Source organism: Emys orbicularis, chromosome 3 (genome assembly GCF_028017835.1).
Source record: "Emys orbicularis isolate rEmyOrb1 chromosome 3, rEmyOrb1.hap1, whole genome shotgun sequence".
In the NCBI taxonomy this organism is placed as follows: Eukaryota; Metazoa; Chordata; order Testudines; family Emydidae; genus Emys; species Emys orbicularis.
This window is the reverse complement of record NC_088685.1, coordinates 209301987-209329855: the sequence shown is the minus strand read 5'-3', so window position 1 is coordinate 209329855 and position 27869 is coordinate 209301987. Positions and strand designations below refer to the sequence as shown.

Here is a 27869-nt window from a genome sequence, read left to right as displayed (position 1 = left end):
AGTAATTTTTCTCTATGTTCATGTTTCAGTCTCTTCTACAGCCAATTTCTTTTTGTCACTGAATTATACAATCCAAGTATCAGTCAGCATTTTTTTTTTGAATTAGCACATCTGCATGACAATCAGCATTAAATCCTGTTTCTCGTGTTTCAAATGGGGTAATCCAGTTTCAAAGGTTAGGCAATCAACAGTAACCTCAATATTTATCACTTATACCGAGATTTACACCTTCACAGTAGTGGAAAGACAACTAATTAAGCATCTCAAGAACTCAATGAAAGTGGCAGGTAGGTACCAGCTATGTCTTACAGGTGGAGAAATTGAGGCATACAGCAATGGAGATTTAAACCAACACCGCAATGCAGGAAGTCAGTGGAGTCGGGATAACTAATGAGCCCTTAACTTCCATCCCCATATCCATCACTCTGGGCCAGGCTGCCTCACTTAGCAGTAATATATATATATGCAATAATTATAAGCATCTTTGCTGTCTTCACTGAATTCAAGTGCATGTGTGAGATAAGGAGTTCACCCCACTATCCCCCCCGCAAAAAGGCCTAGAAAAATCAGATTAAATTCAGCAAGACTCTTCTGCAGATAACTAATTAAAAGGACATTAAGTCACATATTGGAATTTTTTTTTACTGCTTACTTTCTATTTGTAACCCTTAAAATCACTGAAAGATTAGAGGAAACCATTCTCTTTTTCAGTTCACTTTGTGTATATGCCAGCACTTTCTGCAGTCAATTTTGCCATTTCCCCTATATAGTCAGTTTCTTCCAGTTTGTATGGGTCTTTCACTCAGTAACAAGGGAGAGAATTTTCATAAAATAGGATTGAGAAGGCACAAATTAGCAAAGGGACCTGGAGGCAAAAAACCCTCAATCTATTGTAATTATTTTACTCATGGTTAATATATACATAACTTCTTTAAAATGCACACATTTATATTTTGATTAGATTATTAGCTAGTAGTTTGCCAAAAAGTGTTAACCTTGTCTAATGGTGAGCAACACTTTACATTTTAATGTAATCTAAATATTTTATTAAAATACACACCTGAAATATACTGTAGCTTCCATCCCTGAGCTCTGATTCTCCATTAGGATCTGGAGCCCTGGAATCAAGCAGAAGCCTGCTGATTCCAGTGGGAGACACATGGGTCGAGCAGTTCATGCTACTGGATCCTGATATAGGATTTGGGTGGTTTTGTATTATAACCTCCCCTGCCCCCACCCAAAAGCTTTTTCTCCCCAAAAGAAGAAAATAAAACAAAATGTGTCTCTTTTTAGAAGAAAATTCTTGAGAGTTTAATTGAAATGGCAAATGTGAAGTGTTTTGCAAATTAACAAAAATTCTAGACACATAATGGAGACAAAACAGTAAAATAAATAAGGAAAATTTCAAATTTGTCACATTAAAAAGAATAAAAACCAATACAAATCCAGCTTTCAAAAAAAGAAAATATGCAATACTAATAGAAACATTTTAAACATCTGGTATTTTAATTTACAAACATACACCTGATGTTTTGCATTTCTTCCTTTCAGGAACAAGAGGCCAAGACGTGATGATTTGGTTTCAATATCCTTCTCTTTCTTTTCATTTTCCCATTACAAATAAAAGTGCATGATTTTGCTGCATTCTTTCTGATTGGTTAAAAAAAATCACTTAAAATGGCAGGGTTCTGCATTTGAGAAGGGAAGCAGATTACTGTACAAAATATTTTAATCTGCTGTAGCTGTAAAACAAGAAGCTAAATTAGGTATGTTAATTCAAACCCTACCTCTGTAAAGGACTTCAGAGTCTTAGTCATTTCTGCAACAACCAAATAAAATGGTTTCATTAATCCATGAATCTCACCCAATAGTTTCTCTCAATGTGATCGTCAGAAAGTGTTTCTGAAGCTAATGAATTGTTAACGTGTCTGTTCCTTGATTATGTCAACAAAGATATTCTGACACAAAGTTGCCTCTAAAATTTCTCTCCTCCTTCCTGTCGTGTTGTTACCAGAGGGAATGGACAAAATTTTCTCTACAGTACAACTCTGCTTCTGTTGGCAGATGTGTAACAGGTATATTTTTCTTTGTTGTCAAGCGCACGGAAAGTACATTAGTTACATTACTAATTGTAAGACTCCTGAGAACTAAAAGTACATCAATTCTTCAGATGTTAACAATGAAGCTCTTGAAGTTTGCGCTTTTTAGATGTTGGCTCTTCAATTTTCTGTGCTTCTAAACTGCTGGCATCAGATTGGACCTTCTCCACGGTGACAGTGATACCTGACAGAAGGTATCCCCCACCTCCACTCATCATCAGTTTTGGATGGCTGCGATCTGGCAAGACCTTCACAAAGAAGAAAAACATTTGCTGTGAGGAGTCATTTTCTGTGTGAGCATGTTTAAAAAAAAAAAAAGGAATTTGGACAAAACTGAGAGACTAGAATCTTTTAAAACCCAAAGGAGGTCTGAGAAGTGCATTTGTATTATGCAATGATATTTAATCCTTTGGAGGACTGCAGTTAACCTACAGATAGAGAGTGTCAATAAAATGCAGGATTCTCCTTAACAGATGGACAATCTGCTTATAAATCAAAAAGGTGTTTCTGCTGATTTAAGACCAAGAGGAACCTCAGATTTGTACTCATCCCCCTTTTTCTCAACAGGAAAAAAGAAAAAGAAAAGAAGCCAGATAGATGTTTTTCTTGCTTAGAACCAGTTTTCACCGTTCAGGTACAGACATGAGTCTTGTTACTACTTTTATTTTGGGAGATGTGCCATATATGACAGTACCCAAAAAGCTGACTTTAGATGTTCTCATAGATATGTAGAGCTGAAAGGGATTTCAAGAGGTATTCTAGTCCATCCCTCCATGCTGAGACAGGACCAAGCATACCTAGGTCATCCCTGACAGGTATTTGTCTAACCTGTTCTTAAAAACCTTCAATGACCTGGATTCCACAACCTCATTTGGTAACCTATTCTCTTATTTAAATATCCTTCTAGTTACACCATTTTCCCCCAATAATCAAACTAAATCTTCCTTCCTGAAGATTAAGCCAATTATTTCTTGTTCCCCAACTCCACTGATGGTAGAACAATTGATCACTGTCCTCTTTACAACAGCCCTTAACATATTTGAAGATTTATAAGGTTCCCCCTCAGTCTTCTTTTCTTAAGACTAAACATGTTTTTGTTTTTTTTTTAAAAAAACCTTTCCTCATAGATCAGGTTTCTAAACCTTATTATTTGTATTGCTCTTCTCTGGACTCTCTAATTTGTCCACATCTTTCTTAAAATGTGGTGTCCAGAATTGGCGCAATATCCAAATGAGGCCTCACCAGTGCTGAATAAATTGGGACAATTATTTCCTGTGTCTTAAATACAACACTCCTGTTAATACATCCCAGAATGATATTTGCCTTTTTCGCAAGTGCATCACACTGTTGGCGGATATTCAGTTTGTGACCCACTTTAATCCTGAGATTCTTTTCTGTGGTATTGCCTAGCCAGTTATTCCCCACTTTTTAGTTGTGCGCTTGATTTTTCCTTCCTAAGTAGTACTTTGCACTTGTCTTTACTGAATTTCATCTTGTTGATTTCAGACCAATTCATCAAGATTGTTTTGAATGTTAATCCTATCCCTCAAAGTGATTTCAACCCCTCCTAGCTTGGTGTCATCCAGAAATTTTATAACCATCCTCTCCACTCCTTTATCCAAGTCATTAATGCAAATATTGATAGTACGGAATCCAGGACAGACCCCTGTGGGACCCCACTAGATAGGTCTTCCCAGTTTGACAGTGAACCCCACTGATTACTCCTTGAGTACAGTTTTGCAACAAGTTGTGTACCCACATTATAGTAATTTAATCTAGACCACATTTCCCTAGTTTGCGTATGGGAATGTCGTGTATGACTGTGTCAAAAGCCTTACTAAAATCTACAGCTTTCCCCCAGGCACTAAGTCAGTAACTCTGTCAAAGAAGGAAATTAGGTTAGTTAGCCATGATTTGTTCTTGACAAATCCACGCTGGCTATTTCTTATTATCCCATAGGTGCTCACAAACTGATTGTTCAATAATTTGTTTTACTAGCTTTCCAGTTATCGAAGTTAGGCAAACTGATCTATAATTCCCCAGGTCCTTTTTGTTACCCTTTTAAAAGATACACTATGTTTGCCCTGCTCCAGTCCTCTGGGATCTGACCTGTCCTTCATGAGTTCTTGAAGGCAATCACTAATGGTTCTGAGACTGCTTCAGCTAGCTCCTTAAGTACCCTAACGTAAATTCCATCAGGTCCTGCCAATTTGAGTATATCTAACATACCTAAATATTTTTGAAGCTGTTGTTAACAGTATAATAATATATAATATTAATCGTGTTACGCCTATGGTCACAAATAACCTTTTTAGTGTGAAGACGGAAGCAAAATAGGCATTAAACACATCATCCTTCTTGCTGTCATCTGTTTTTAGCTCTCCTTCTCTGCTATGTAGTGGACCTACATTTTCCTTTGTCCTTCCCTTACTCCTAATGTACAGAACCTCTTCTTATTGCCCTTCATGTCCCTTGCTATTTATGTTATCCTCCGAACACTGCAGGAATTAGGCACAAGGAGATAACGGTTTGGATAAAACTACTAATTCATGAGAAGTTGAGTATTTGACATTATTTTCTACAAGATTGCATTTCCCTGACATATAGGCACTCCCTGCAGCTCTTACCTGATAATTTCGTAGCCAGGTTTCAGAGAGTTTGAGGTTAATAACACCACCTTTTTCTCTCAGCTTTGTGTAACATTCTAATAATGGCTGGAAGAAAAAAAATGAGTTAACTAAACTTGTCTCAAACTTAAAATACAACAATAACTATAACATATATATATTTGATTTACCTCTTTATATTGGCAATAGACAACAAAAGGTCTGGATGGAGCAACAAATTCCAATAAAGAAAGTAACAAAGGAGTTGGATGGAATCTGCTGGCTACAATTAAGCTGTAACAGAAATTTTACAGGTTAGTTTTCTGCTTCCAAAGGGGCAAGAGACTTTTTAAAAACCATCAGTCATCTGACTGCATTAATCACATAAAATACACTTTTAATTATTATAATGCAGTTCTCTAGAAACAAAGAATCAAAAGTATATTTTCAGTTTATTAATATTTTATAGCTATTAAGGGCATTGGTTTTAATATCTTCTTTGATGACCAGATGGTTAGTTTCATTTAGCTAATAAAATTTTTAAAATGCTAGGTTTTTGTACATTTTTTATTCAATTCAAGTTTCGATCCAAATGTAACCTGACATAAATCCATACACAAAATTATCATCAAGTAAATAAGAAATGTCATTCGCCATTTTCTAACATACATTTTCTTTAAAAAATTAATCTATGTTAAGCTGTATAACTGCTTAAATAACCAAGTATAAATATAGTGTATCCTCCTGGTTAGCAAAAAGTGCCAAATTTAATGTAAAGGCTATATTTGGTTGCAAATCAACATGTTTTAATGGTTGTATCAACCAATGAGAAAGTTATTTTCCTAAAGAAAGGTTCAACGTACAAAGCAAAACAAGATTAAAATCAATTATTTAAATCGGGGTTTACGACTTGCTGATTTAAATAATCCACTGCTTTATAAGTAATCTTCATAAATAAAATAAATTAAAGTAACATACCAATGGCATCACAAAAGTGCCTGTGTCACTATGCAACAATTTTAAGACCCACAATGACCCCAATGATCTACAGAATTAAAATGCTTCCTTTCCTTGCTTCATCAGTATTGTGCAATGTGTACAAAAGTGTACTAAGTTTGCTCGTTAATACATCCTTTTTATCATATGCAAATGTCTCTATGCCTGTCATATAGTCTTTCCTTGGAGTTTTTTGCCACATCCAACTTTCTCCAAACTGCCTTCATTACGATTTTATAAAACAGAGATCTAGTTCCAAATTCACTTGTTAGATTTTTACCGTTAACCATTGGCTGTGGCTTATTATTTCAATGCATTTTCACCTGATAGTCTTTAAACCAGGCAAATTCTATTTAAATGTAATCGTTTATCTAAAAAGGTTTAGAACCTAATCCTTATATTCACATTTGTGACTCAAGATCACATTGCACTGAGCTGTTGAAAAAAGAAATCAAGTCATTGCCTATTTAATAGCTTCACATTCAGTATCTCTTTCAACCCTCATTTAATAGTCCATTGTACAGCATGATCCAATTTACACTTACCGGTTTCCAAAGTTTTAATTAAAAAAGTTACCCTGCTAAACCGTACTTCAAGATACTGTTAACATCTTCTGGTAACTCTGCTTAGAGAGACGTCTATATAAGCTCTTCTTCTAATTTCCAAACACTACATTAAAGTTCTAACTCATTAACTTGTTCTCCAGTAGACTGCAATACTGGAGAGAGTCAAGGTTACCCAACATGGGGAAGGGACAGTTATTTTGATGCACATGCCCAGGTCACTAAAAACGAAGCCAAAATGGGGGGAGATCACTACTACTTTCCAGCCCATAAGCCCTTCTGCTCTGCTGAGAAGCTACACAGAACAAGGACTTCCTTTCAGATGCAAAGACTGGCTGAATTCCCTTGGAAAACCATCAGTTCATGAATTAACCAAGCATGACTTAAAAATAAGATTCCCAAGCCTTATCTAGTAGAGTTTGAAGTGCTGCGTAAATACTGTGAGGGACTGTGATAGACAACAGGAAGATAAGCGTAGGATGAGGTAAAGTCCAATAATCACATTTTGTTTTCTTCTTTCATACGGCCCCATATATTGGTGCCACCAGGCAATCTGGCCTGCCTCAAGATTAATGTGGTGGACTAATTCTGGAAATACATTATACGTGAGATACAACTAACTTCTATTTTTCATAACATTTGTAGACCCAATGATATTTCTACTTACCACTTTCTTTTATTAAAAACACCTCAGAATGCTTTCATTCCATCCTATAAAATGGGGTTAAAATCTCCTGAATGGAATTAGAGAGATGGATCCCAGTACAAACATAGCATTATGATCACAGACAAGCAAAAAACTAGGGGGGGGGGGGGGGGGGAGAAAGTATATTGATGAAAAATTGAACTGAATAAAAATTAATTCATTCACTTTGAATAGTAAATCCAGAACACAGTTTATGATTACAATCCCCGAGGACAGTAAACTCATCCAAAGACGGGTGCTGAGTTTACCCGACTCCCATCTTTCTTCTTCTCCAGCAAGAAGCCTTGAGTCCTTCCCTTCTAGCTCAAAAGTGAGAACTTCTACCTTTCTAGCCCTCCCTTGCTTCCTATGACAAGACCATGCCCCACTGATAGCAGAAAGAGTTCCAAGCTCCCTGCCTGCTTCCACTCACATGCTGTACTGACAAGCTGACTAGAGCCACTCTGGATTGTATGCCAGATTATTTCTGCCCCAGCCTACTTCCCCAAGGTATGCCACCATCCACTTCACTGTTCTCAGCCTGAGGGATGTAGAGGCAGGGCAGGCTAAAGGAAGAAATGTGTCCCTGGAAGAGCCATTTGGAATTCTCTCTATGCAAGATTCCAGGAACAGGTTTGCCTCTCAGAAGCCAGAAATGTTCAGTTTCCTCCTACCAAAACACTCCCTAGTGACCCCCAGACAGTCCTTAAGAAGCTGGTCCCTAAAGTATAACACGTTATTACCAGCCATTGTCATAAGTGTCAGAGGAGGAAGAAAAAAATACCCAAATGATTGCAATGGTAGCTGTATTTCATTGACTATTCTGAATGACCTTTTAAGTAAAAATCCTAAAAAAACCAATATGGCCTGGAAAGAGTACAAAAGGAAAGAAGAGATGGTAACCGTAAATGTGACTCCTTATACCTGAAGATGCTCAGCAATGGAAGAGGGTTTACAGTAAGTACTCCTCACTGCAGAAAAATTCAATAGCAAAAATTGGTACTCTAATCCTCACCAGAACCTCATATATAGTCAAATACATTTATTCGTAAGTGCACAAGGTGGACAGTAGTAAAAGACCCTATTCAGCCTGTTTAATAACGCATCATATGCAGGCACTGTAGATCACACTGTCAGCATATAAGTAAGAAATTCTTTTTACTGCCCTTCTGTCATTCTGATTGTTTTAGAATAGAAACAAGAGTGGAAACATATTATCTATATCTGATTTTTCATAAAAAATACAAGTGCTTTGTAATGGCAGCCAACTCATGGCACCTAGTGAAAAACTCACTAGAATATTTATTACACAGCAAAACATGAAAAAGTGTTGTTTCTTTATAAAACCAAACCAGTCACTATGCACCACACAAACAAACTTTGAAAAACTATTATTTCTACTAACATCTATACTAGGCAAAATAGCCCACCTCCTAAAAAATACTTCTTCTCCCCCCACCCCCCCTAAAAATTCCACAAAAATAAAAAATGAGAGCAACATACTAAATTCCCTTTTTGTCTAAATCTCCCTTCTGCTCCATCATGATGTTTTAAATACCTGCAAGTATTTCAGACATATCCTCAGTACGATCTCTGTAAGTATGAGTAGCATAAAGAAACCAAATAAGCTTCAGAATAAATAATTTTTGGAGTTAGGTCTTACTTATCTGTAAGTGCTTTTAGCATGAAAAAAATGAATATCAGTGTTGTGAAGTTACAATTAAACTAAGCCAACCTGAGTCACTTAAAGATTCACACTTGTAAAGGTTAGCATGAAAAAATGGCCTTTTGTAGGAAGCATGTATACTGTACTGGCTTTGGGTTTCTAGAATCACATTTGCTATCACCTTTTTATACAAAGTCTTTATATAATTACCAGTTTGGTGCAACCAATTCCGACAAATACGGATTAAATGAAGAAAAAAAAAAAAGTGTTTCACATGTAGAAGAGAAATGATGTTGTCTGAATGGAGTAGCTACAACTTAGCAAACTGATGATCTAATTTATCCAATTGAAACCTACGATTTTAACTGAAATCACCAACTTCAAATCCGAAATATACCTGCTCCCTTCCTGCAAAGAATACTGATATTTAGTGAGAATTATTACCTCTAGAACCGAGAATCTGAAACTTTTTCATAGTGTAGACCATATCTTAATACACTGTTTTGTGGCCCATTGTCTTCCCCACCTATAATCATAACACATTTCTGGGAAACTATTTCTCCTAGCAAATACTTAAGTGTTAAGAAGCAGTTGTCATTTTTGAAGAAAGTGAAGGCAGAGGGATAAGATGAATAAGACACCACACACTGAGTAATTGTGCTATTCCATATAAACTGATGCATGTTTTCAAGCAGCATAGTTCACTTTTATTCCAGAGCAAAAAGCTACGTCCTTCAAAATATTTATATGGTCTGCAACAAACTCACCCATCAGCATTTTTCTCTTCCAACAAAGCAGCAGTTTCCACCAGTTTTCTCCTCCTTTCTTGTTGTTTTCTTTGTTTTTCCCGAATCTTCGCATACAAGAACAGAAATAACACTTTAAATGGCAAGGATACATCAGAGAGTTCACACAAACATAAAAACTGTTTTACTTTATGCAGCTTTGTGGTCTTGAATTTACAAAATAATACAACTATATAGTTTAAAACTGCACTTTGAGGAGTATTAAAAAGTTTCACTAACATTTTGGTTAATCTTTTCCAAGTTACAATACAGTTTGCTTGTCTATAGTTACAGTGGCTCCAGGGAAAGCTAGTAAAAGACACACACTTACATTTTCTTTATTTCCCTTTTCTTTGCTCTCTTTATATTCTGTATCTTCAGCAGCAAGGTCCATTGTTTCTTGCTCTTCTGTTTCATTGCTCTCCATAACTGCTTCCGTACTGGATTCCTCTTCTGCTCCCTGTATCAAAGTCTGCTTCTCATCGAGTGACCCATTGCTTTCTTCTTCTACTGGAACATTATATTCAGGCTCTGAAGGCAAAGTCTCAGAAGAAAATGTTCCAGAGACAAGACTGTCCACTTTGCTGAGAGGGAATTCATAAAGAGTGTTGAAAAAAGATTCTGGAAATCCAAAACAACTTGTGGCTGCTCTAACAGGTCCCCCTCCTGGATACATTTGAATAACGGATCCATAACCTTTAAACACAAAATAAATAAAAGCAAATTTGTAAGTAATCAATGACAGAATCTAGGGCCCTCAAGGAGCTCACTATCTAACCAGATTTACCATAATGCTATTGACAGTATCATCACTGCAGGTCTGGATTCAAATCTCAATTTAGATATATATAAATAAGCTGTTTAATGTTAATGTAACCTTTGCAAAACTTAACGTGTAAGCAGTTTTTGACTGCCAGGAAAGATGGGGAGTGCCCCGCCGAATGGATAATAGGTTACAATTCAGAAGGCACAAAGTACCCCTTTAAGACCATATGTATTTGTTAAGCAAGCATTTAATACTCCTGGGGGAATTCTGAGCCACTGTGCATGTGCAGAATTTATGTCCTCTACAGAATTCTTTGTTTCCCAGCAGAAAAATTACTTTCTGACAGGGAAGAAAAGGGAAGCCACAAGAGCGGTCATGCAACCCTCTCCAGCTGTATGTTTCAGGTGCCCAGTACAGCCGGCAGAGAGGTAAATCACTGTGGGGCAGAAACCTCCCACCTCCACAAGCCCCGGGGGGAGGCTGCAGAGTGCTCCCCAATGCCATGGTAGAGCCTCCACATTTATTTGACAAAATTTGCAGAATTTTAAAATATTGTGTGCAGAATTTATTTTTTGGCACAGAATGGCCTCGGGAGTAATTTAAGTTTAGCTGTATTCCCCCATGGTATGTGATCAGTAAGCAGCAGAAACTCACTAATGACACTAGCATTATAAAAAAGTTGGAAACTATTAAAAGAAGCCTGAAAATTTCCTTTGGCTCCTTTTTTTTGTTTATATCTATCAAATGGTTTGGTTGAAAGGTATAATCTGACTAGTTTAAAGGACATTCGAAAATGCAGTGAGATATACAGCCTCTTCAACATCAAGGTTACTCCACCACAGACAAACATTTATCAAATGTTTATAATTAATTTGGAATTACTACCTCCGTCCCTCTGCTTCAGAGAGTAACCCTATTACCCCAAAGTCACTGGCTAGGGCTGCAGGTTTGTCATGGTGGGAGAAAAGTCATGGATAGCGTGATTCCCATTGGTCAGTGATCTTTTTCCTGTGGCCATGACTCACCTGGCAGTAGCGGTGCCTGTCCAGTGGGTCTGGGCCCACCTCCCTGCTTCAGATGTTGCAACTTGGCATGTGGGGTTGCAGCACCATGGCAATTTGGCATGCTGGACCCTCTGTCATGATGAGGGGGACTAAAGCTGAGCTGCGTTGCGCTGCAACTCTGCGCACCAGGTCTCAGTGCCCAGAACAGGGCACCGGGCTTAGCCCTGAGGGACATGAGCCACAGGAGCTGCCACTGCCAGGTTAGCACGGGGCAGGCTCTCTCTCTCCAGGCCTCCCACCCGACCGGGGTGGGATTAGGGTTGGCGAGCTGGGGGCGGAGGGTGGTGGTTCTGCTGCTGCATGTGGTCGGTGCCCACTCCAAAGCATGAGGAGAACTTTTTAAATAAAAAATCAGGGAGCAATCAATCACAGTTAGTTTAGCAACCCATGACTTCTACTACATTTACCTGGACTGCTCTGTGATTTTTGATTTAAAAAATGCCATGACAAATTAGCAGCCCTATGGGAATTGAAAAGCAGGCTGTCAAAACATTAAAATAAACCTAACAATATGGTGGGCGTTTGTCAGCTAATACACAGGAACCCTGAGTGCTAAGCCATTATGCTGCAACTTGTGCCTCAACAAACACCAGGTGTGGGCATATCAGATGATAAACACACAGCCCATTACATATTGTTTACTTACATGTCCCATTTACTAACACTTCACTTTATTAATAAGAAACTGTCAAGTTGAATTTTTTAAATAAAAATCAAGTTTGATAGCACTCCCTTAGAAAATAAATTCTGCACATGCTATTTAGTTATTGTATAAAATAGGAGGTTTTTCCCCCGGCTTCCCTGCTGATATTTATAAAGGTCTTTTTCAATCTGGCAGGGTGGGCAAGCCCAAAAACATCTCCTACACACTAGGGGGCCCACTGCTGCCTCTCAAATTGCAGTTTTACTGCTGCTGTTATTGGTAATTTTCCCCAGGTCCTGCAAGAGGGAGAGTTTGCACATGGGCTCCCAAGCCATCTTTGATTGTGATGCATGAGACGGAACTGAAATGGACCATCAACACAACATTGAGACGGACTATACACAAAGTGCTGTGACATGTACAAAGTAAACAAAATGAAAAGAGAATATATTTGTCTATGTTCTTTCAATTGCAGTAACCTTAAGTACAAACTTTTCAAACTGAAATGTGATTTTCAATTTGACGGTGTCCCTTTAAATACCACAGAAAGTACAAGCAAAACATTAAGCGTTGTTTTAAACTAAGATAAAGTGTTGTAAAGTACTGTAAATAAACATTTATTGTCTCAGTTTCAAACAAGCATCAGTTTTGTTCTTCACTAGAGCCGCTGTACTACTTACCTCCCATTCGCTCCATTATGGCGCCCAGAACCAAGCCCGCACAAGTTTCCATCACAATCATTTTGTTGCCAGCTCGGATATTTCCCAAAGTCAACATTTGAGCTAGAGTATCATATCGCAAATGGCTAGAAAAGAAATTGTTCTTTTACTTTCAGTGCCAAACAGCTTTGCCTAGACTTAAAAGCATTGTGCATCAGCCCATAAAACTGTCACCAGCAAGAGGCAGGTTAAAAAAGGAATTGTTCAGGAACTAGATCAATGACATTGAGGGTCAGAGTGCAGTAGAATACAACTAAGTCTGTTAATCAAAATACACTGAGAACAAAACAAACATACAGTTAGACGCAGTGAGGCAATTAGTATACAAAAGATGTTCAGTGGAAGTATTGAAGGGTAGGAGATGAAACGGTGAATGTACTGACGCACCGATCTAAATGTGCACCAGCCAGAGTGCAAGTTCTTGCAAGTTCCTGTATAATTCTGTGAAACACCTTAGAGTCAGTTTTGTAAGGACATGAAGTGTCTTTAAAAGCAATTTTATTCCCAATAATGCACACTTTGTAATTATTTTTATAATATTTTCAATTCCCTCTCTCTGGAGCAGTAGCACCTACAGTCCCCTATCATTAATCAAGGCCCCATTGTGCTCAGTGCTGTATACATGTAATAAGAAAGTTAGCTAGAGCCCAAAAGAGCTTACAACATGACAAGAGTTAACAGATGAATAAAATAAATGAAGGAGAGAATGGAGGGGAAAGAAAAGATAAAAATTAAACAATCATGGCTAACATAATAAGCAGCAGTCTAATCAACAGTCTCAATATCTTATGGCTACTTTATATGATTAAAAAACAATGAATAAGTCCAGGTTGGGAGCAAAAAACAAAACTATATAATATATATACCAATAGGTAATTATCCCATTATATATTTAAATTAAGTCAAATGTGGCTTGGTTTGTTTTCAACCCCAACTGTATTTTTAAAATTTGGGAGGGTTCTGGAAAGTAATAATAATGTTTTTTAAATTTTGAAAAAACAAAAATTTATTTATTTTACTTTTCCCTTCTTTATTTCTGCTAGGTGGCCCCATTTCTTGGCTGCTGACCCACAATACACAGGCAGGATCCTGTCTGACCAGAAAGCGGGAACTGGCAGCTCACCAGAATGCGTTCAGCAGCAGCTGAGGGGATTTATGTGATGAGATAAAGAGGTACAATTGGTCTCATATAGACTTTTTTTTTACCCAGTCCAAGGGGATATTAGTTCCTCAATTATTTTTCATTATTTAGAAATTTTGTATTGACAGGAAAAAATAAATGTATAATTCATCATTTTTAATTCATAACTTTAAAAAAAATCATGTTTCCAATCATACTTTAAACATTTACTTTTTAAAATATACTTACTTGATTTTCCCAGGTTCCCTTGCATAGTACATTGTTGAAAGAATGCGGGTAGATGGCTTTACAATTGTAATAACTGCCTCATATCTGTAAGTAAAAGCACAGTAATATTCTTAAAGCTCTACAAGTTAGAAAACTACTGAACTTCCCTGTTTTGTGAACTTAACTTACTTTTTCTTCTTCTTCTTTATGTACTTATCTTGGGCAAATTCTGTTTTGCCTCGAAACGTTGTACTGTTCTCTATTAATTGTTGAACTATTTCCTTGAAAAAGAGAGATTAAAGATTATTTTTATTGTATCCAGTTATTTCCCCACTTATTTCACACACAGCATACATTTTAAGGGAGGCATTAACATAAACATTTCTCACTCACTAAAGATTTATGTATGCAGTTGCCATTAACATCAATGAAAGTTTGCATGGTAAATTCCTGCTCATTATTGGAGCACATAAAACATCTGTCTCTTTCAACAGTACTATGTAATTGCAAATGGGAATTAAAAAACAAAACAAAACAGCACAAACGAGAGACATTCTTTCAAGAAATAATGGCAGCTTAAAAATTACAGTGTGAGAATGTTGTTCTTTGGTGCAGGCATTGTCTTTTCAGGGTGTGTGTATAATGCCTAGCAAAATAAAGCACTGATCTTGACAGGTGCTACCGCAATGTAAATATATGGCAATCTACAATTATAACACCACCACCTAAGATCATTGTAACTGAAATAGAAAAGAGTCACCATATTTTCAGATTGTTTACTTTAGGCAATTGATAACACTTTGTATATAGTCAATTTCATAGTTTTCCCTGTAGAGTCAGTTTCCTCTGTATGAGTCTCATGCAACCTTACAGAAGAGAGGAAAATATTTTTAAAATAGGAAAAATGTAACAAAAATCACTAAAATTGGCAGGAAATCTCAGGGGCATGTATAGTATTTGAAACTACTTTTAACTCATTTTAAAAAAATTAACTAGATTTCAAATTAATAGTGTCCCTTTAATGTATTTTGGATGATGGAGGTGGCAGGAGAAGGATTAATTTAGGGAGTTTGGGCAATTTGTTTTTAAACATTTTCTAAAGTGACAACAGAACTGTGTTCTAATTTCAAGTAACACATACACGTGCCACTCAAATCTATACTAAAGAAAGTCTACCAAAGGAAATGGTGGAAGCCTGCTACCTACAGACATTTAAACATCTAGACATAACAGGGAAGAAAATTAAAACTGCCAGGAACAAGTCTGTTCTGACAAAGAAATTGGCTAGATGGCTTTTTCCAATCACTAACGCTATAATTATGTGAAACATGAAGCAGTGTTCTTCTTCCAGTGTACATGACAATCTGTGCCACTCTACCACCAGCCCAACCTATAATAAAGCGTTCACACTTTCAGAAGAACTCTGCTCTGTATTGGGCATCTAAATTAAGTGGCCAGTTTTTCCAGAAGTACTCAAGAGCTTCCATTGAGAACAATGCCAGATAATTGACGCTTCATTTTGCTGTCTAACAGGGTGCTGAGTTCTTCTGAAAATCTGGTCCCAACTGAAGGTGCTGATCACTGTTCAAAAATCTTGTCCCCTCAAGGAACAAGCCTTTTCCATCTTTAATTTAGGAGAGTCTATGAAAACTTTGACACAAGAAAATGCAGCTAACAAATAGTTATGTACTTTCTACCACTTCAACTGCAATTTCATGAAGGAACACTGTCTATGGAAGCTAACATCACAAACGAAATGAAGTCTATGGATATACTTCAGAAATCAGTTACCCCATAGTAGAATATTCTAATAAACTGTATTAACAATATAGCACAGATATGGCACAGAGATGCTGATGATACACAGGAAAGCAATTATCCACATGAGATGTCTTCTATCACAGATGAGAACTAACAGAAGTTATCAAAGCTCTCAAACTGATTAGTGCATTCCTTTGGAACTGATGGATATCAACAATTGCACAACAGAACAAATAACTGTACAAGGCAGGCACACAAGCAACACGAGAGCTGCTTTGAATAGGAAGATAAAACTGGACCTTGCAAGGAGAATATAGCAAGTTTGTTTGATATAAACATAAGAGATCCCCCAAACTCTACTAGAAAGGAAACACTGGAAATTTAAAAGTTTTATATAATGAAGGGTATGTCTACACTGCAATTAAACACCCATGACTGGGCTTTTTCAGCTGACTCAGGCTTGCATGGCTGTTTAATTGCAGATTAGATGTTCGGGTTTGGGCTGGAACCCCGGGGAGGGTCCCAGACCCAGGTTTCAGCCCGAGCCCGAATTTCTACACCGTAAGTAAATAGCCTCACAAGTCCAAGTCAGCTGACATGGGGCAGCCATGTGTGTTTAACTGCAGTGTAGACATACCCAAAATGTACATGGGAGAAGTCATTAAACAAACATTTTAAAATCCCTTTATCTGTTGCTACCATAGTATGAAATTGGGTAATTCCTTCTTCAAGAAAGAAAATTAACATCTTGAGAATGTTTAATTTTAACACTTAACTATGCAGATGCATATAGAAACAAATTTATCAATGAAGTCTGCTTTCTAAGTACAACCTAAAAGTATGTGGTACTATATTCACATTAACATTTGCATACTTTCACATCCCTAACTCTTTCTTGGATTTCTGATAGTTATGTATCATTGTATGACCTTTAATATACATCTGTACCATGAAAATATTGCATTATGTATCTGACCTTATTTAAATGAAGGTCAAAATTGAATGAAAATACTGTGCACATTATATACATTCTCTCTGATGTTCTGGGTTTCCCCCTTATTTCTTTTGTTGTCATGACAATTCTTAATGTGATAAGAGTTCACAAATCATGTTCCTCTTTAACTGTACAATTGTCAACTTAAATGAAAGACTTTCCAGAAAATACTGTCTTTGTAAAAATACATTTTGAGAAGTTATGTAGAAAGGAAAAGTGAAACAAAATGTCAAAGAAAAAGTACTGAAGTTTGTATTTCTACTAAAATTAAAAAATTGCCCCAATTCATAAACTCAAATACAACCATGAGGGTAGCACAGAAATGACACCAAAACCTTAATGTTACCTGTCCTTTAATACCCTTGTCCTTCAAAGCCTTTATGTCATCATGAGTCAGTTTTTGAGACTTTCCATCGTCAACTATGTTACGATTATCTGTACCTGCTTCTTTTGTTTCTAAAGAAAAGGATATAAATTTGTAAAATACTCTAGTTCTAAATATTTTTTAACTGGAGAAATGTATGATTTTAATTTCACAGAAAGCAGACCTCTAAGGATTCAACCCACATGCTTAGTGGCTTTACACTAGATTTCCTAAGCAATCAGCTCATCATAATATATAAAATAAAGATAAAGTATGTCTTTACCCATGTTAAAGATCCAGTTCTCTCACACCAATATTAAAAATCTCTCTTTACTCTTCAGAGTACTATTGAAATATTAGCACAGCAGGACAAAAAAGTGCACCTTGTGACAGACAAAATATGGCTACTGAAAGTTCATAAAATTCTTAATGGAAAAATAATCTCTCTCTCTTTGTTCTCAGTAAGGAAGCCATTTACTTGGCACCGTTTTTTTCCCAATCACAAGCCAATCCCATCAAATACCTGTGGTAGTCTCTTCCATCTTTTTCTTTGGCTGAAGGCTCCCACCACCAGATACCTCAAATGTCGTTCCATAAATATGTCCAATGGCATTATCCAGATAGAACCACTGCTTTTCGAAAATAACTTTTCTGAAATAATTTTTAAAACTAAATTAATAAAAAATAATCATTTCAGTATCAATTTGCCCAAGAGACTGTGAGATACGGTGTTAAAACCTAATTACAATTAAACGTAGTACTATAAAATTCAAGTTCAAATATAATGTCCTATAAGTAAGTGTTTATCATCACTATCTATACTTCCATGCTAGCATGAAACTGCCCGGGAGTGCAGCAAACTTAAAGGACCAAAGAAATTGAGATTAAAAGAAAAAATATATTTTTTCAGTTCACGGAAGTATTAACAACATACTGATTGCCAAGGTAACATAGCAGGATGTAGTAATGGTATGTCTTGAATTAGGTTTTAGAATAAGAATTGGGTCAAAAATGTCAGCATGAAAATGGAGGAATACAGCAGAAATAGGGTAAGTTTGGGGCCTGTCACTCAGAAAGGAAAGCTGAGTGGAGACTTAGAAATCCATAAATCCTGCAGTGTCTCTTTGAAAGGACTTTAGCAAAGACTTGGGGAGAAGGTCTAAGAAACAGGTGGAAAGACTAGTTTTCCCAACACACACTCAAATAAGTGCAAATTATCATCTCCCTACAGTTAAAACAGTATTAAGGGAACCTTGCATTTTGGTTTAACCTCAGAGATTAAAAAACAAACAAACAACAACAAAATTACTCGAGGCCCTAATCCTGCAAACTGATCTGTGCAAATGGACCTCTATGCTGAGCAGAGCCTCACTGATTTGTTTAAGCAATGTATCTACCAGTTTTTGTGCCATACATTGGTTGGTATCCAGACTGTCTCTTACCAAGTCAATGAAACACAAATAGGACCAAGTTTTTAGATAGAAAAAAAACAAAGCAAAGAAACATTAAATTCCAAGATATTCTAACACTCCTTTGCTTGGAATTTGTAATTCATATACATTTTTAAGTGTGCAATGATTATTGTACTTCCAAATGCAATCAAATATTTAAATCGACCATGCAAAAATAATCAAAAATATGATGGTCCAAATACAAAATTTACTTGTGTATTCATCTTAATAATGGCAATGAAAAAACTAATGGTATTTTACTTGCTTACCTAAAATACTCACTTGCCCCTGGGCAACAGATCAATAGAATTTTGCAAGGTTAAATACTAGAAAGGCTATGATTTAATAAAAGCCAGGCAAATGTATATAAATGTGTCCTCGTACTTCATGGTGACACACTCAAGACAGAATACCTACACAGAATTCATAAGCCTGAAGTCAGACTTTGAATTTGCTGACTCTTATCAGTTTGTCAAAATAAAATAACCTGCTTAATGCTGAAGTTATTTAATTTTCTGTAGCAATATTGATTCTTACTGATATCTTGTGCCTTCATTTATAATTTGGGTTGGGAGTGGGGAAGAGATTCCTGGAAACTGAATGTAAAAAAAAGGTCTATGACTTTGGGGATTTAACAAAAGATTTTAATAACAGTGCTGTGTAACAGTAAGAAAGATTTATTATTTTAGAGTTCATGCTACTTGGCAGTTTTTGAAAAACACACAAGTCCACAGTCATCTGCTGGAATGGCAAGAGCTGAAGACACATATGGAAGTAATTTGGACCCTACTCCAGGGCAGTGGTTCTCAACCAAGGGTCCGGGGCCCACTGGGGGGGCCGCAAGCAGGTTTCAGGTCCGCCAAAATAAACCAGAGAGCAGGGCCAGTGTTAGACTCACTGGGGCCTGGGGCTGAAGCCCGAGCCCCACTGCCCTGGGCCGAAGCCGAAGCTTGAGCAACTTAACTTTGTGGGCCCCCTGTGGTGTGGGGTCCCAGGCAACTGCCCTGCTTGCTACTCCCTAATGCCAGCCCTGGTTTTTAATCTACTGGACATGCAGAAAAAGAGTTGCTGGGGCACAGGTGGGCCATGGAGTTTTTATAGCATGTTTGGGGTGGAGGGTGGGCCTTAGAAAAAGGTTAAGAACCCCTGCTCTTGGTGGTGGCATTCTCCACTGTACCACCTCCTCCACAGAGAACAGGTGGGAGGCCCCTCTTCCAAGGCATCTTTACCAAAACAATGGCATCTGTACACCACAGCAGAAATAGCTGGCTTTCTCCCACCACCTGAAAAGCAGTGACAGCACTGAAACAGTCTCTCTGCACAGATGTCACTGTATCTCCATCAAAACTGATATCCCGTTGCTGTGCAAATGCAATACTCTCCAATGCAAGACAGAGTTTATCCCTTTCATAGCGATTATTTCAGATTCTCTGCAAGCAATTAACTGCTACTCTTCATCCACTTTGCACAGATGTACCAGGCATAAAGTGAACACAAAGTAACTGTAAGTTCTCCTTATACCTGGCCGTTTTTCTTATAACATAACCAGAAGCCTCCTTGCCCCAATAGGATTCCCTGGCACAGAAGGCAAGGCTGGGGTAGGGCGTAGTCCTACATCCTGGTCAGGGCCGGCTCCAGGCACCAGCCCACCAAGCTTGTGCTTGGGGCGGCACCTGGAGGGGGGCGGCGCGGCGCTCCGGCCGCTGGGGAGAGCGGGGCCACAGCCGGGCTCGCCGCCCTCCCCCCGGCGCTCTGGCCGCCCTCCCCCCGGCCGCCGGGGGGAGAGCCGAGCCCCACCTGGGGCTCGCCGCCCTCTCGCCGCCCTGCCCCCTGCGCTCTGGCTGCCGGGGGGAGAGCCGAGCCCCAGCCGGGGCTCGCCGCCCTCTCGCCGCCCTGCCCCCTGCGCTCTGGCCGCCGGGGGGAGAGCCGAGCCCCAGCCGGGGCTCGCCGCCCTCTCGCCGCCCTGCCCCCTGGCCGCCGGGGGGAGAGCCGAGCCCCAGCCGGGGCTCGCCGCCTTCTCGCCGCCCTGCGCTCTGGCCGCCGGGGGGAGAGCCGAGCCCCAGCCGGGGCTCGCCGCCCTCTCGCCGCCCTGCCCCCTGCGCTCTGGCCGCCGGGGGGAGAGCCGAGCCCCAGCCGGGGCTCGCCGCCCTCTCGCCGCCCTGCGCTCTGGCCGCCGGGGGGACAGCCGAGCCCCAGCCGGGGCTCACCGCCCTCTCGCCGCCCTGCGCTCTGGCCGCCGGGGGGAGAGCCGAGCCCCAGCCGGGGCTCGCCGCCTTCTCGCCGCCCTGCGCTCTGGCCGCCGGGGGGAGAGCCGAGCCCCAGCCGGGGCTCGCCGCCTTCTCGCCGCCCTGCGCTCTGGCCGCCGGGGGGAGAGCCGAGCCCCAGCCGGGGCTCGCCGCCCTCTCGCCGCCCTGCCCCCTGCGCTCTGGCCGCCGGGGGGAGAGCCGAGCCCCAGCCGGGGCTCGCCGCCCTCTCGCCGCCCTGCGCTCTGGCCGCCGGGGGGACAGCCGAGCCCCAGCCGGGGCTCGCCGCCCTCTCGCCGCCCTGCCCCCTGCGCTCTGGCCTCCTCCCAGGGCTCCGGCCGCCCTCCCCCCCGGTGCCCTCCCCCCGGCCGCCGGGGGGAGAGCGGAGCCCCCGCTGGGGCTCGCCGCCCTCCCCCCGGGGCTCCGGGTGGGGGGCGGCCGGAGGCTTTTTTGCCTGGGGTGGCAAAAAAGCCAGAGCTGGCCCTGATCCTGGTCACCACAACAGTCCAGAGTTGCAGCTAAATTGCAAATTAGTTAGAGCTGTCCCTGAGGCTACTCGACTGTACCAGGAGCCAAAGCAGACCCTGACAGCCCCAGATTTGTGATGGTGCATTGGTCCCTGCACTGGGCTCAGCATCAGAGTAGGGATGAACTGGTACTTCTGTCTCAACAGATTCAACACAACATTGGTTTGCAGTCAGTTCATACTAGGAAAGCTAGTTTACAACCACAGTAACTAGAAACTTACAAAAATAAAATCATGGTACTTGCCCAGAAAAGATTGCTACTCAATCTTGGCAAGTGGATTTTTCCAGCCCTGCTTCTTGGTATGAAGATTTTGCTCTTAATGAAATAACATTCTACCTAAGTATGATGTTTTTAGTAATTATTTTTAAAAATTCAACACTAACTTATTCCAACAATTTGTCTAAGAATTTAAGAGTGATATGTAGACTCTCTTAGCAAGATAGGAATACAGGGTAAGAAGGTAAGTAGTACATCTGCAGACATGACAGAGATGGGAAACAGACTCCAGGAGTCCCGCCGATCAGACTTCTGTTCTAACCAGTTATCCACATTAACAGAGAAGGCAAATGGTATTACACATAAAATCTGCATCCTGGATGTGTTTTTTCTCTTTCCTGTCAAAGTCACATTATGTGTACAACACTGGTTTTCAGGACCAATTCTGAAAGAGCAAGCCTAACCTGAAAAGTGACCGGAGTTTGAAAAACTGACTTTCCCATAGTGAGCAACAAAAACTTCTACATACGCGAAGCTTTCTGTTAAGTTTCTAGCCTTTACGGTTGAAAGTATAACACACTAAATGTGAACTAAATATAAACTAATGCAGGGATGTATTCCTAAATCTGCAGTCTGCTCCAGAGGCTCTGTAACTATTCATAGCTGCAGAGCAAACACAACAAAGTGTGGCCAGCTTTTTTCACTATTGGTACCAAAGCCAGGATGCTAGGGCAGAGAAAGGTTGAGTAGCAAGACCTCCTCCCCCCCACATAACTCCCCAGACACAAACCTTTGCTGCAGCCAGGGATAGGGGACAGAGAGACAGAGAGAGGGCTTCTTCTCTACTTTGCAACAGTATGAGCAAATATGAGCATTCAAAGTTATCAGATAGACAACTGGAGATTAATAGGAGAATGCAGACCCCAAACGAGGGGCAACTATTTCCCTGTACCTACAGGGAGAGAGGTTGATTTCTCACCTGTGCACTGCCATTGAACAATGGGTACCTCTCCCCGCCACCACCTTTTGATCTCTCTCTGGCTATTAAATGTCGAGGGGCAAGATTGATAGGATGAGTTTGAAAAGCACTACTGATAGAGCAAAGTTTTGAGGGAAGGGCAAAACAAGACACAGGGAGAAGGAAGAGAACAATGCTGAGAAAGAGATACAGGGCGGGGAGGATGAGAGAGAAAAAACAGACACAGGACAACAGGGAAAAGATGCATTTTGCTGACTACATTACACAGAAAGTAACACGTGCTTCTGTTCATTGCGTCTCTTCCGCCCTGGGGTAAGCAGAAGGAAGCGTCAGACCCAGGGGCTGGGCCGGCCAGACTGGTAATTGAGGGGCCAATGGACACAGCGACCCACCAGCACCGCACGGCGCTGAGCACAGCGGCACGGGGCTCTGCCGCCGCGGCCCCAGTCGGGTGTCACCGGGACCGCTGGACACGGAGCCGCGCTGAGGGGAGCTCCTCGCCCAGGCGGCGGCCCAGGCTCAGTCGCGTCCCGCGGCGCCACAGCGGGGGCAATACCGGGACAGCCACAGCAGGGAACAGGGCTGCCCGGGTGAGGGAGCGGGACCCGATCCGGCCCGGCCGCTCGCCCGCCCTCACCTCCGCCTCAGCACGAGCACCGCCTTGAAGACCTCGTCCCGCTTGAGCACGGCGCAGTCCCCCTCGCAGATGCGCAGACCTGGTTTCGCGCTCTCTTCCATGGCCCCGCGCGACCGCGCGCGCGTCCCCCACTCGGCCGTTGCCGGTTCCCTGTGCCACCTGCCTGCCTGCTGGGCCCTCGCGCCACTTCCGGTGGGGACCCGCGCTGCGCACGCGCTGCGAACCCGGACCTACGTTCTCATTGGCGGCGGCCGGGTGCGCAGGCGCAGCGTTGTTTCTCTCAGCGGGGGCGTGAGAGGCGGAGCGGGGGGGAGGGGAAGGGAATATCACGTGACATGCAGCGCAATAGGCCTTGGCAGATGAGACCTCCCTTAACCAGTGAAAGAGGGCGGGGAGTCCCTTGCTGTAACCATGGCAACGTGGTGGGGCTGGGCATGGACCCAAACCCGACCCTGTGATTGGTGTTAGTACCGGAAGCGGAAATAACACAAAGCTGGCGCCAAAATAGAATGGCTAAGGTATATCAATTGGCCTGGCACAGCAGGTGCTACGGTGAGTTCCGGGCCGCTGCATGTCTCCCGTCTGCTGCGGGGGTTCCGCGCGAGACACGCGGGTTACTCCGCGAGCAGCGCCCGCCGGCCGGCTGGCCTGTGACACCCGCGGAGGCAACCCCCTCGCGTTGGGGCTGGGAGCAGCCTACCAGTGCCAGGCCTCTGCTTAGTGCCTGCTTGGCAGCCGGCGCCAGGCCTGGATGCTGGGATCTTACTGAACAGATCTGGGGCGGCTCTGTCCATGGGGTTCGGGGCCTTGGGGCTGCACTTGGGCCACGTTCTTCCTGGGCAAATATGGGGGCTAGCCTAGGTGCTCAGAGGCCTGGCCTGCACCTAAATCTAGCTCCCCTGCTGGGAGCTGTGAAAAAGCCTGTGCCCTGAGCACTGTGATCAGTTCCACCTAACCCCCAACCTAACCGCTGGGGTGGATGATTCTTCCCTTGACCTAGCAACTGCCAGAGAGGTGAGTTATCTCTCCTGACAGAAGAAAACGGTTCCATCTGTCTAGGAAGCACCTGTGTTACTGTGCTATAGCTTGCCTTACCCTAATAAACCCAGAAACTCTCATCTGATCATTATCCTCCAGGCTATACTGAGAGTTGGCCGTGCTGCAGGTGGGATGCAACAAGGGGTAGTGGTGTGTGTGTAATTAAATAGATTTATTTTATTTGCAGGTCTAACAAAACATTCGGGTAAATATTTGTAGGGATTAAATGAGTAGAAGTGACCAAGGCTTCCACAAGTAATGGCCATGTCATAAGAAAACCAGTTACTAAATGTTCCTGTATGACAACTTTCCTGTTCATGGTAAACGAACACTTATTTCCTTATCTCAATTCTCCTTTAAGAGCATCCGGTCACAGGATTTAGGAACTTGAATTTATCTGTCCATGTCCAGAACAAAGATGCCTAGCCTTTGTCTTCTGTTTAGCTTAGGATAACAGGATCTTGTGACTTTAGATCAGTGTTTCTTAAAGTGTAGGATGGGTCACAAAAGATTTGTTCACAGTGGAAGTGAGCAGACCGGTTTCTAAATTGTTTTCTGGAGTTCCATTTTTCATTTAAAAAAAAAAAAAAAAAAAAAGCCAGTTTCTATTTGTTGTGGTCGCAAAGAAAACTTTCAAAACATGAAGCAAATGTAATCATCTGATACATCTGCCTGAGTTTGCAGAGAGCCTGAAAAAGCACTGAGGGGTGAACTGCCCCTTGCATTTCAATGCGTGCTACCTCAGATGCCACTGGTGTTACTTTAAATGTCAACGTTATCTATTTACTGTTCATCAAAGCATATAAGAATGGAGAAGACCTATCATATTAAGAAAATATACAGCAGTGTTTCCCTATGTCTGCGGGGGGGGCTGGGTGTGTGTGCACAGCTCTTTATCCCCCAAACCAATCTATACGTAAGAGAAAGGCATTTACATGATCCATAGCTTCATGGTATTTGAGAACCTAGATAGATTCCAACTCTAGTTGAAAGTACACCTCTACCTCGATATAACGCTGTCCTCGGGAGCCAAAAAATCTTACCGCATTATAGGTGAAACCGCATTATATCGAACTTGCTTTGATCCACCGGAGTGCGCAGCCCTTCCCCCCCCCCGGAGCGCTGATTTACCGCGTTATATCCGAATTCGTGTTATATCGGGTCATGTTATATCGGGGTAGAGGTGTACTAGAGAGTATAAATAAGAAAAAAATACATTCTGCACTTGCAATCCTTATTTGTTATGAGGAGGCTGGGCAGCCAGCCAATGTTTTATAGAATTTGAAAAGTTAACCTCACACCCACTGTGAGTATGTAGCCAATCGTACTTCCATCACCTGTTGTTTTGAGAAGGGAGGATCCTGAACTCGTTCCACATATGGCTGGTCCTCTCTTCTAAAAAAATAAATGAGAATATACTAATAACTCTTAGTTAAATTATTATAATCACCATAAATTATTACTATAAATCTTCATTGACAGTCTTACCCTATCAGTTTAATCCACAGTTTGCAAATTCAGTCACATGGTAACATGAGTAACGAATTAAGAGGTAAAGGGTCTGGACGAGGAAGAGGTGGCTTTCAAGGCTGGAGAGGAAGATGGCGAGGCAGAGGAGATGGAGGAAGAGACTGGAAAAGAAACACTGGAAAGTCTGACTCTGGTAAATTGGTTCTACATAACAGATTATCATTAATCTCTGATGCTAGAATACAATGATCGAGCATTTTAAAGCAGCAGTGCATGTTTACCTGCTCTTGTGTGCAACAGCTGCAGCTGTTTGCTTACTAGTGCTCTAAACAGTAAATAAGTAAAACTGACCAAGTTTGAGATGCTACTGTACTTACACTGCTTTAACCAATCTTATTTTCATACTTTTCAGCACAACCTCGATTAATTCAGTCAACATTGGATCAGATTACTCCATATAAAGGCTGGAAGCTGTATTTCTCTGAAGGTATATTAAATAATTTAGAATAAATGTTTTACCTCCCTTTCCCCTCTAGATTTGTGTATTATAGGAGGGAAAATAGATTAGAGGGTTGAAGAAATGAGTGACATTACAGTTCATTCTTAAAAACAACAACAACGAGGAGTCCTTGTTAGTTTGTTAGTCTCTAAGGTGCCACAAGAACTCCTTGTTGTTTTTGCTGATACAGACTAACACGGCTACCACTCTGAAACCAGTTCATTCTTAGATCCTTTTTAAAACCTTTTTTTAAGGTGCAGTAGAGGAAGATGGTAACTAAAAATGTAAATAATTTGGTCTTCTAAAAATGGAGGGAGACATGAGCGAATCCTTCTTTTTTCTGCCCTTTTTTGCAATCTTAGCCTTTGCTGATCTGAAGCTCTAATTAATCTTAAGTAGCTTTGTGATTTCCATCCAAGCCAGTGATTTTGGGTCTTGGTTGCACTCCAGGATCCTTTGAGTTGGCTGCTGTGACAACACCTTTGAAATACCACAATAGCTAATGGAGAAGATCCTGGAGTGTATACAGACCCTGAAAGAGCTAAATACTCTCACTCAAGGACTCTATCTCCAAATCAGATGGACTGCTGGCCAGTGTTGCCAGTGACTAAGTGTTATCTACTGCTCATCTTCTCCCATATCCAAAACAAATTTGAATGAACAACTTGTAATCTCTGTGTGGGCAAAGGCTTGGAAATGAGTGTTGTACAATGTAAAATGCGCTCCATCTTCATCCAACCTATGTTAAACGCAAGCCAAAATATTGAACAAATTCTGATGCTCGATAATCGGATTGCAGTTCACAAATCATACTAAATCTGCAGTCTGCTGGAGATGCAATTACTTACTGTAATGCCTCACCATCAGCCTTCCGTTGGTCCTGCCTCATGATAGTCCCCCACATGGACAACCATCTGCACCCCACAACTCAGAAGCATTAAAATACCCCTTCCATTAAATTTTGCCTCCTTTGCTTTGAGGATTGATCCCACATCATCCTGGCTAAAAGTATGTATCCTCATAGTTCTTAACTTAGAAGAACAGGAGTATTACTGAGACATGCCCCAATCTTGGCGCACAAACAACATAATGGGGAAAAATATCACCCTTTCTAGGAAAGGCAACCTGAACCTATTCTACCAGTCCTGTGAAATGCTGCAAGACATCATCATGATGGCATAAGACCTGCTATGACCATATCTTATTATAGGGCTATGTCTTACAAGTTGGTACAGTTGGCATCCCTTCCCCACCCAACTTTCCTTTCTTTTCTGTCTCATTAACTCTAATTGTATTGTGATAAACTCGAGAAATTATTCTATCCAGTCCTTTGAAGGAAGGTGGCTGTGCTGTAGATGCTTGAGAGAAAGGTGCAAAAACCATGGAGGGTAAAATGTATGTGAAAGAAGGATTATTTAAATAAATACCCATTTTTTTTAAAATCAATGTCTTTAATGGATGAATTGGTTTCTATAATAAATTCTAGCTACAAATAAAGCATATGATGTGTTGATGTACATAATTATTTTTGGGTTAATTACTAATGCGATGTGTATCTGATTAGCTTATGATGGCAGCTCTCCATTTGTCCAGAAGATTCAAGCATTTGAAAAGTTTTTTACACGTCACATTGAACTTTATGATAAGGTAAGACACCCACAACTGTTGCTACAATAGCATAATAGATCTGTATATATTTTCTTCTGTCTATATTTCAACTACAGTATCTCAAGAATAATATTAATCAAA

General features: G+C 40.9%; 2 protein-coding genes across 2 annotated transcripts in view; one reads left to right on the top strand and one right to left on the bottom strand.

Moving 5' to 3' along the window:
- Positions 1-1337: 1337 nt before the first annotated feature.
- TRMT6 (tRNA methyltransferase 6 non-catalytic subunit) lies at positions 1338-23214 on the bottom strand. Its single transcript, XM_065401520.1, has 11 exons — positions 23114-23214; positions 17583-17710; positions 17042-17151; positions 14130-14221; positions 13962-14045; positions 12554-12678; positions 9732-10096; positions 9383-9468; positions 4897-4999; positions 4727-4813; positions 1338-2347 (listed from the first exon to the last, which is right to left on the bottom strand). Exons 1-11 carry the CDS (start codon positions 23212-23214, stop codon positions 2174-2176), a joined length of 1455 nt encoding a protein of 484 aa, XP_065257592.1. The 3' UTR covers positions 1338-2173.
- A 2470-nt stretch (positions 23215-25684) lies between these two features.
- MCM8 (minichromosome maintenance 8 homologous recombination repair factor) overlaps positions 25685-27869 on the top strand; it is a 30354-nt gene continuing 28169 nt past the window's right edge. Inside the window, exons 1-3 of the mRNA XM_065401496.1 lie at positions 25685-25814; positions 26034-26108; positions 27685-27767. Coding sequence (XP_065257568.1) covers positions 25685-25814; positions 26034-26108; positions 27685-27767 — 288 coding nt within the window. The remainder of the gene's footprint in view (positions 25815-26033; positions 26109-27684; positions 27768-27869) is intronic.